The following is an 11062-nucleotide window of genomic DNA, read 5'->3' on the forward strand; positions in this document are numbered from 1 at the left end:
CGGGGGCCTCACCTGTTATATTAGGGGCTCCCCCCCACCCCCCAACTTGCAGGCAATTTTTTTAACCCAAGGGCTTTTATTTGCACAAACTTGGTAGACACCCATAAGAAGATGTTTCATGCTAAACATCTTAAGCTCTAGCTCAGTGGGCTTTTTAAAAAGAAGATTTTTTTTTTAAGTTTTTACTATACACATATAGTTAAAAACAATGACACTCCTGGGGCCGGGCCAGTTTTGACCCCAGGGCTTTAATTTGAACAAACTTTGTAGACACTAACTAGAAGATGTTTCATGCTTATTGTCTAAACTCTAGCTATTTGGGTTTTTTCAAAGAAGATTTAAAGTTTTTGCTATACACATATAAGGAAAATCAATGACCCGCAGGGCGGGGCCAATTTTGACCCCAGGTCTTTTATTTGAACAAACTTTGTAGACACTCACTAAAAGATGTTTCATGCTTAATATCCTAACTCTAGCTATTTGGATTTTTTCAAAGAAGATTTTTTAAGTTCTTGCTATACACATATAAGGAAAATCAATGACCCCCGGGGCGGTGCCAATTTTGACCCCAGGGCTTTTATTTGAACAAACTTGGTAGACACCTATTAGAACATGTTTGATGCTAAATATCTTAGCTCTAACTCTTTGGATTCTTTAAAAGAAGATTTTTTAAGTTTTTACTATATGCATATAGGGAAAATCAATGACCCCCTAGAGCGGGGCCAATTTTGACCCCAGGGCTTTTATTTGAACAAACTTGGTAGACACCTATTAGAACATGTTTGAGGCTAGATATCTTAGCCATAGCTCTTTGAGTTCATTAAAAGAAGATTTTTTAAGTTTTTACTATATGCATATAGGGAAAATCAATGACCCCGGGCGGGGCCAATTTTGACCCCAGGGCTTTTATTTGAACAAACTTGGAAGACACCTATTAGAACATGTTTGATGCTCAATATCTTAGCCATAGCTCTTTGAGTTCTTTAAAAGAAGATTTTTTAAGTTTTTACTATATGCATATAGGGAAAATCAATGACCCCCCGGGGCGGGTCAATTTTGACCCCAGGGCTTTTATTTGAACACACTTGGTAGACACCCATTAGAAGATGTTTCATGCTAAATATCTGAGCTCTAGCTCTTTGGGTTCTTTAAAAGAAGATTTTTTTAAGTTTTTACTATATGCATATAGGGAAAATCAATGACCCCCTGGGGCGGGGCCAATTTTGACCCCAGGGCTTTTATTTGAACAAACTTGGTAGACACCTATTAGAACATGTTTGATGCTCAATATCTTAGCCACAGCTCTTTGAGTTCTTTAAAAGAAGATTTTTTAAGTTTTTACTATATGCATATAGGGAAAATCAATGACCCCCGGGGCAGGGCCAATTTTGACCCCAGGGCTTTTATTTGAACAAACTTGGTAGACACTTATTAGAACATGTTTCATGCTAAATATCTTAGCTCTAACTCTTTGGGTTCTTTAAAAGAAGATTTTTTAAGTTTTTACTATATGCATATAGGGAAAATCAATGACCCCCTGGGGCGGGGCCAATTTTGACCCCAGGGCTTTTATTTGAACAAACTTGGTAGACACCTATTAGAACATGTTTTGATGCTCAATATCTTAGCCATAGCTCTTTGAGTTCTTTAAAAGAAGATTTTTTAAGTTTTTACTATATGCATATAGGGAAAATCAATGACCCCCCGGGGTGGGGCCAATTTTGACCCCAGGGCTTTTATTTGAACAAACTTGGTAGACACCCATTAGAAAATGTTTCATGCTAAATATCTTAGCTCTAGCTCTTTGGGTTCTTTAAAAGAAGATTTTTTAAGTTTTTACTATATGCATATAGGGAAAATCAATGACCCCCTGGGGCGGGGCCAATTTTGACCCCAGGTCTTTTATTTCAACAAATTTGGTAGACACTCACTAGAAGATGTTTCATGCCAAATATCTAAGCTCTAGCTCTTATGGTTTTTTAAAAGAAGATATTTAAAGTTTTTTCTTTCGGTTGCCATGGCAACCAGAGTTCTGCATGGATTTGAATTCTTTGAACAATTTTTAAAGGTGACTACCAAAGGAACATTCCTGTGAAGTTTGGATGAAATTGGCTGAGTGGTTTATGAGGAGATGTCATTTAAAGTAAAAGTTTACGGACGGACGCCGGACGCCGGACGTGAAAAGCGATCACAAAAAGCTCCCCTGTCACTTTTGACAGGTGAGCTAAAAATGTTGTGTTGATGTAAATCAAATGCCAACTAGTCTTGCGATTCAAAATTACCAATACAACATTTGTTTATTTCCAGAGCCCAGTATCCTCTGATTTTTTTACTCTCACCTCAGTATGGGTCAGATTTCCTGTGGGAGCAAAGTTTCAATTTTGGATTCTTTGGAGCAACTTTTTCTGAGTAGCGTTTCCGTCTGACAGGAATTTGGTAATAAATACCAAATTGTTTTCAAGTTATGTCAATCATATTCTAGGTCTGCAAATCTTCTACAGATAAGAAGTAATAATGTGCTTTATCACATAAACCGCAGCGCAGGAGTGTAATAAAGCCATTTAATAAAAACGATATATTACACTAGTGTAATAACACTTTGACATGACGTCATTTGCGCTATAAACATAGCGTTACAGCGCGCTTATGTTAGCCTTACACTATAGGCGCATCAAATAAAAAAGGCTCTTGTTAAAAGTTTACCGTTCTTATTTTATATATGTGATAAATAGAATATTATATTTGTGTAGATTCAATACTAAATTTATTAAACTCGTTGAATAAAACAATATAAGCTCGCCAGAGGCTCGCAGAGAGGCGAGCACAATATGATTTTATTCAACTCGTTCAATAAATTTAGTATTAAACCTACACTCATTCAGTATCCTCTATTTACTATAGATAAGCATAAAAATATTAAGGAATAAAGCTTTGAATAATCTCAAACTAAATAAATGGAAATAAACTTATTAAATTTATTTGACAGTTTTGAATAATTTCAGTATCAGAAGCATTGTAATTAATTTAGAAATCAAATTCATTTTTTCTTCATTCCATTGATAATATACCTTTCATATCACTAAAGCAATATTAAGCCTTGTAGCTTGGATTAGTCGGCTAAATTTTGGGACTCATAGATTTATAGCCCAGCGAGTCCTAGGACCCACACTGATGAGTTTGTAAAAAAATCACTGCAGTATCGAGTATATTTTATATGCATGTCCATATAAAGGTGTACATGTATATTTTGTGAAATAAAATAAGAAAAAAAATCCAATGATATAACTCGATTTGATGATCACTTCTCCCTAAATTTCAAAGCTTCTCCCTATTTTTCCTGAAGGGAGAAGTCACCCTAAATTTTCAGTCCAAGGTAGTCCCTGCATAGCTTATTGTAAACTTCAGTAATTAAAGTAATTCCTCTTTCAGATATTTTTTGTTTACATGTACATCTGACAGTCAGTGACTCTGTTTTGGATTTTCCAATAAAGCTATTTTTAAACTAACTAATCAAATCATCCATTACAAAAAGCGTCGCCACCAGTGAAATCAGTGTAATTTTGCATTACAATAGTAATAGAGTAGATATTTCAAATATATTCCCAGCGAAACACAAGACTCATTTTTGGTATTTAAAATAAATGTTGATTGACATTATTTAGGTGCTACCATTTTTGTTCACCTGTAATACCTTAAAATCGCAAAAATTCGGCCTCTACAAAGAAGGGTTTTTTGCCCTGTTGTGTCTTCGAGACAAGGACACAATAATTGGCCAATTTATCAAGTCATGTTGTCGTGTCTTTGCCCTGAGAGTCAAAGACAAAATAAATTGGCCAATTATTGTGTCTTAGCCTTTCGCATTTTCAGGCAAAGACACAACAAATATAGGGCACCAATTTGAAGATCTTCACCTGCCGTCACGATAATTATACAGAAAAAGATTTTGTGTCTACGCCTATTAAAATATTGTTACTTCCCCTAAAATATATTGTGTCTTAGTGTCCGCGCCCTCTAATGTCAAAGGGGAAGACACTATTAGTGGGTCTATTATCGTGTCTTCTCCTTTTGAGGAACAAAGACAAGAAATGGCAGAAATCGGCCACCATAATGAAGGAACCAACCACTTCTTCAAAAGGGGGAATAATTATGGCATATTTGGAATGATGAAAGTGATCAGTTTGAATAACACAGTTAACACAAATATCTTTTACATTTATAAACCAGTATTTTTGTTAACCTATTGGACCCAACCAGGGCTTCCAATAAGTTCCGAAATTTGGAAGTCAGAGACTGCAAATTGTCTGACATTGGAAGTCACATTAGATAGATAAAGAAGAAAAAACATTAAATTTTGGAAGTCAGAAGCCAAAATCAAGGAGTAAATGACTCCCAAACTTCCATTAGCTGAAGCCCTGGGACCCAACAAGAAATTTTCAATTAGTTCAGCAATGTTTATCAACTTTTTACCCTTTTCATGCATGTTAACTGACAAATATTGAATACAATTTTTGTGCATTAGCAGTAATGGACAAATAATGTGTTTTTTAACTTCTTACTGCCACTCATGAGGTTCTTTGCGGAACTTTTTTTGGTGGTGTGGTCTAATGGTTTATGTGTCAGACTAGTACCGATAATCTAAGGATTGCTGGCCGCTTGGGTTAAATCCCTGTCAGAGCAAGCCCTTGTTTCCTTAAGCAAAAAACTTTGCATCCATTGCTAAGTTCCAGGAACAGATTTCAGAGTGCTTCAATTCCAGCACTATCGAAATAAATTGGTATAAACAAACTATTTATGTGTTATAAATTTTCTTTTGGGGAAAAATAATTTTTTAATGGGGTGCTAAGGCCTATGAGACTGAGGTTAGCTCTATAATGGGGCGCATTTTAACCAGGTGGTTGTATAATCAATCTGAAAGGAAACGAGACAAATCTTATATAAGTATGGCTTTTTACTATTTAGCTCAAATTTACATTTAAAAAGTCACAAACTGAAATTCTAGTCAGGAAATAAACACTGCTAATAAATTTTTAAGTATCTACAGTACATGTTATTCCAATTTATCAGGACCTTTCAAATTATTTTGAGGAATTTACCTCCAACCTGCTGGAATTTAAAGTCATTAGCCTTTGACCACCAATATACAGCTATTTCTTCATTAATTCAACTTGTATTTACATATCAGACTTTGTGCTTATTCAAAATTTCAAAACTTCATAATAATGTCGGCAATTTTCTAACCAGTACAAGTATTGAAAATAAAGGTAGTATTCAATTATTTTCAACAACTTAACATAATATATGACTACTTTTTCATGATCAGAAGACTAGCAAGGCAAAATTATGACAAAACTTACTTGGATTTTTTTTTAATTTTCAAAGTTTAACAGCAAATACACTAATTTTTGTTCAGAAAAATCAACTTGATTTTGTCTTGAAATAAAATTTTCAGTACGATTTTCTTGATTGGATTTCTCTTTTTGCTTTTGTCTTTTGATTAGAAACTACAGCTAAAAAAACACAGTAATTTTAGCATGTGTCAGCAACTTAAATTAAACAGTGTTACAAATAACTGAACAAAGTTCAAAGTTTAAAAAAAACTTATGTTATTTTTGGAACAAAACTTAACTTTATCACAGTGTAAGCAATTTTTCCTACCTTACTGAGTACCTGGGACTCAGTGCCAATACATCTTTTGTGTTCCAATTCGAATGGGACAAGTCCTCAATTACAGAAAGTTTTGCATAAATCCATAAAACAATAAAATTTGTGGGCTTTATCTACAGCTGTGTGCTTTTGAATAACTTTTAAGGGCTGAAGGTACATTAACTTAAACACTAACAGTAAATTAACAAAATAAAAATTTGTCATGTTGTTCCACTTTGAAGAGCCTGCAAATTGACAGTCTCCAGTCTTCAATGGTCTCCAGTCTCAAAAGAATGTGGAAAAGATAATGTGATTACTTTTATTAACTTCATATCAACATAAATATAAGCAATTGATTAACTTTTAAATTTTTGTACATATTTCTATGCGTAATTTATGTTTTCAAAGGTAATATCCTACTACTAAACAACGGTCTTCAGTAATCTCTGATGTCAAAACATATTGACAACAAGAGACCATCGATGTTCGCAGAGACTGTTGACAGGTTGGCCAAGCAATTGCTGTCTGCTTAACATTTGGGAAATTTATTTGCATTGCTTTTGAGAAGGGAATAAATACAAATTAGGTGACAGTCATGCTCATGAAATAGTGACTATAATACAATACAAAATTTATTTATAGCAAATGGAAAATCCATTTTCAATCAGGGCAAAAAATAATAAAATTATCACTATTTTAAGAAAAAAATTGGATTTCTTTTTAATTGTTATGGTACCATATCAACTCACAATTTAGGGAAAAATCGCTGTTAATGTATCAAATTTCAAAGTAGGAACAGTGAAAATCATTTGAATGTGTTTCTAGGGTTCTCGGTATGCATGATCTGGCGTCCTGGTATGATTATTTATTGTAAGATGCATTGATTACAAAGCTGGGATTATGTATATCCTTAATTTTGCACAAGAACGCATAAACATAGTTGATAGTAAACAAGCAAATATAAATACATATGCCAGGAACCAATAACACACCATAAGCTATCAATCAGATGTTATATTACATCATAATAAAAACAATTTGAAACTATTTAAAATATATTTAACAATCAATGACAAACTGGACAACTATAACTATAGATGTTTCTGCAGAAAAGAGACAATTTTCCACACATCAGTAAAAGACTGACAGAATGAACATAGTAAATGTGTGCATTAACAAAGGAAAACGTAAAACCAAGCTTTTATTTCCAGTATGTATTTTTCAGCTGTACCCATGGTTGACAGAATGTTCACTTTTCTACCTAAATGATTTTCCACTTGTCCTGTCTGATGCATGGGCTTCATTTTCTGTATGTCCAGATTCCTGCAGCTGATTTGACTTGTCATCACAAGCAAATGAGTCAAATTCCAAGCACTGGTTATTTGTACAAAATAAATGAAAATTACAGAAAACAGATAAATGCATCATTATTCCTTACCTGCTTCTGAACTTTGACTTCGGACAACAGGAGAAGACTTTGATACACCCCATGGATTTGTCTTTGGCAATGGTGCTTCAACATAGTTCACATTATCAAATTTTTTCACTATTTCTTCTTTCTTCTCATCTTTATCACCTTTTTTCTCTTTCTTTTCTGTTTCTTTTTTATCATTGTCTTTCTTTTCAACTTTCCTACTTTTGTCATCTTTGCGCTCATCTTTTTTCTCTTTTCTATTCTTCACCTCTTGAAACTCATCATCTGATGTTTTTCCTTGAGGCACTTTCACCTCTGCTGTTTCATCTGCTTTTTGTTTAGTATCTAATGTATTTGTATTAGCAGATAACTTTTTTTCAAGGGTGCGTTTGGCCCATACATTTTCTACGGGTGCCTGTTCCGATATATTTGGATTCACAGCCTTAGACTGAAACTTTTCAGTCTCATCCTGGGATACAGATGTCATTGCTGTAGACATATTGTTAATTTCAATAAATATCAAAAATGAATCAAACAAACAGTCTGTTTAAACCAAGAACTATTAGCAAATAAAATCTCAACAATACAGTATTTTTGCCTTTATCAGAGATACCTTCTAACAAAGGCAGTTTGTCAAATCGTTAATACATATTGGTATGTTTCCTCACTTAACAATATGGCATTCAAAACGACAGTATAGAAAACATATTCTGCAGAATATGTTGCACTTGCGCAACTTTTTTAGACTTCAGCCACGTTGTCTAATCGTTTGTCATATTTTCAAAGTCATTTTATAAAGTGTCAACTACTGTAGAGTATAAAAATAGCCTGGACAAATAGCAATTTTATTTGCGATACTTAATTAGACCTCAAAAGCAAGTGTAACGGAAGAATACTGGCACAACATTTTATCAACAAATATTTTGAGCACATGTCGCCATTACTGTGTAAGTTAATTTCTGCGCATGTGCAAACAAATCGGAAGCTTAAAACTGTTCCCCAGTCTACTTTTACGGTAGACAACTTCGTTTAAGATGTTATCTCCCTTACACCGTAAATTTTATATGTATAATTTTGCCATGTATAATATTATAAATATCAATGTACATGTATTTTTATCCTTTAAAGTTTATAAAGCTATATATGTGATATAAAAATTATTGTTTGAATTTAACAAAAGAATACTGGAAAAATGCTTTTATGAACATGGTAATTAAATTAATTAAAGCGAATGATGCATGCACAAAAAGCATTGCTAAATGGATAAAACCAAAATAATATTTTGTTTCTGAACATTTTATTCTGTTTATGTAAATTATTCATGTGTATTAAATAACCGAGACATTCTATGTTACAACTTTTTCGGGAATCAACCATATAAAAATGAAATCAATATAATTTTACTGTTGATAAATTTTATAAAAATATTTGTATTAATATTTTAATAAAATTGGACCCTCTGAAATCGCCTAGGTATTTGGTGGCCTATGCGCAATGTGCAAATTAGGTCTAGATTCATCGTCGGATACCCACGGCCGAACCATTAACATTCATCAGATTGCATGTTATGTAACATGTTTATCAATCGTGGGTATCCGACAATGGTCTAGATTATGAAAGGTGAAATGCTGGCCCCGATGCTAGCACGATCCTAGGGGGAATTTTTCAATGTCCATATGCGTACACGTATGGTACCAAGAACTTTGGAACTTTACATGTACCTGTGGTTGTTAACGCAGTAATTATTACCTGATGACGCAACTCGTGAAGTAGGGAACTATTTCAAATTTGCATTCCGACAAACGCTATGTAATTGTTATCACTGAGAAAAGAAGTGACAGTCCTTCTCATTTAATACCTTTCTGAACAGAGAATATCTTGCACAGTCCGTTTAATCATTACGTGTTTCGTTCTCTACCAAAGGCCAAGGCTAAATTGTGGAAAAAATATAAAGAAAAATATTCAATTACATGTATCAATTTTTCTTATAACTTGGAATGTTTTGGGGTAAAAACCCTAAATTGTTACGCTCGATCCCCATGCCCAAAAATAAAGCTTTGAAAATTTTGTTGTAATACTTTTTGTGACAGTAATCAAAGTAATCTTCAGTTGTAAAATTGGCAATTTGGAATTGTGAACAGACTTTGGAATATTGTGAGCCTTTATAAAGCCTTTGTTATACATTTCAGCATGCATGTTAATCATTCAGATTAACATACATGTATATGGAACACATATTTCAAGGGGGGTCGGTCTACAATGGGCACATTTTCCTTTATAAGTATTTTAGATAATTTTATAAAGGAAAAAATAGAAACTTTATATTTGGATATTTTTATGACATGATTTAGGATAAACATTTACATTACGAATGATAATATTTCTAGAAGATTCTTTTTTTTAGCCTTATAAAAATACGTAATATCGGATCATACACTTGCCAACAACATTCATATATAATTCTTGTGTGGTTTGTTGTTATGACTTACACCAAATACTTTACTCATAATTATTGCTTGTATTACTGACCTTCCAACATAGACAAATTCTTTTAAAATATATGTATAAAACGTAATATAAAACATATATTGTGAAATGATCGAAGACAATAAATAACACAATGCAGACGGCACTTGTAGACAATCAATGTAAATTACCAAAAAGAGGTCAAAATATGCAAAAATAGCCCTTAGTGCGTTTGCAACGCAGCAGAAATATGGTGAAAAAATACTGCAGAATCGGTCACCAATCGCACATAGCATTAAAATAATTACTTTTATACTAAAAAGCTCAGTTTCTTAAAATAGTTTGACTCTTCTCGAGGCATGCAATTTAAGTGCCAACAAAGGCACAATGTGGTCTTGTAATACATTTTTGTAAGCTCAGCATCGAACATCGAAAATTAAAGAATATGCTATGCAAGAATTCATCATCTTTACGTTTCCCGAATCTACATTTGTTTTGAACCAAAATGCTCAATAATTGTATGAATAAGGGTTTGTTGAATGATCAGTATCATTTTGTTGTCAGAGTTCGCGAAAACTTTGTACTATGAGTCTGTTACATACACATTACACCAGAACACACGTGAAAATCCAATACAAAAATAGTAAAAATACAGAAGAAGTCAGGAGCGTAGAAATACAAAATACATTCGAATTTCTTTTAAGTAAAAATAACATATGGATTTCTGAAGCATAATAATGAGTTATAGTGCCCATCGGGATCATCGGAAATACACGTGCTCAATTTTGAGATCCTTATGTATGGTTCACCCCCGTGACTGAGAAAAGTGAAGCGCGATGTCCATGTTGGACAGGTCGTGTTTAGTTAAATTTTTATATTGAAAATATTGAGAAACCTTAATAAACTGAGAACATCGACTGACAGGAAATTACAATTTGAAAATTTACGTATTCTATCACATCTACTGGTGTGATTCTTCATCTCGTGATATAGGATATTAATATAAACGAAATAGAAAAAATGAGACATCAACGTAGACATTCTTGTAAAATATCGATGAATTCGCACATAGCTTAGTAGTGTTAGAAAATTAACATGTCATGGAATTTATCAATCGGACTATAGGTCAGAACATTCGCTAACATTTAGCGCGTCTTTACACTATGTTTGTATAACGCTAATGACGTCACGTCAAAATATATGCACGGCCGTGCAATACCATATTTACGGAGTCGCAAAATCGGCACGGGTGTGTGATAAAATACTTTATTGCATGGTCAGCTACGGACGGTACTATTAAACACGACAACGCACGGTTTTGTGTGCTTCGTTAGCGACAGGACGATAAGGCGACAGTGTGGCAACGCGCAGTTTGCCGCTTTGTCGCTAGCGACAACAAGACGCACTAAAGTGTTCCAAATCAGCCACCATATTAAAATACTGCAACTGGTGACAGTACTGAAAAAGGTTAGCCTTAATAAAGACTGTTGTTTTCAGAAGAGGGTGCTGTCGTTCAAGCCGTCTTTTGTACTACAGGGG

The 11062-nt window shown here is 33.7% G+C and overlaps 1 protein-coding gene across 1 annotated transcript; it reads right to left on the reverse strand.

The window, feature by feature from the left end:
• Nucleotides 1-7081: 7081 nt before the first annotated feature.
• On the reverse strand, nt 7082-8042 carry LOC132740770 (la-related protein 1-like; the record flags this gene model as incomplete). The annotated part of the gene is given in 1 exon segment (XM_060728752.1): nt 7082-8042. A coding segment is annotated over 1 exon segment (475 nt), but the record flags the coding sequence as incomplete, so codon positions are not given.
• Between the last annotated feature and the right edge of the window lie 3020 nt (nt 8043-11062).

Source organism: Ruditapes philippinarum, unplaced genomic scaffold (genome assembly GCF_026571515.1).
Source record: "Ruditapes philippinarum isolate M1 unplaced genomic scaffold, ASM2657151v2 ctg6301_1_1_1_1, whole genome shotgun sequence".
Classification (NCBI taxonomy): Eukaryota; Metazoa; Mollusca; class Bivalvia; order Venerida; family Veneridae; genus Ruditapes; species Ruditapes philippinarum.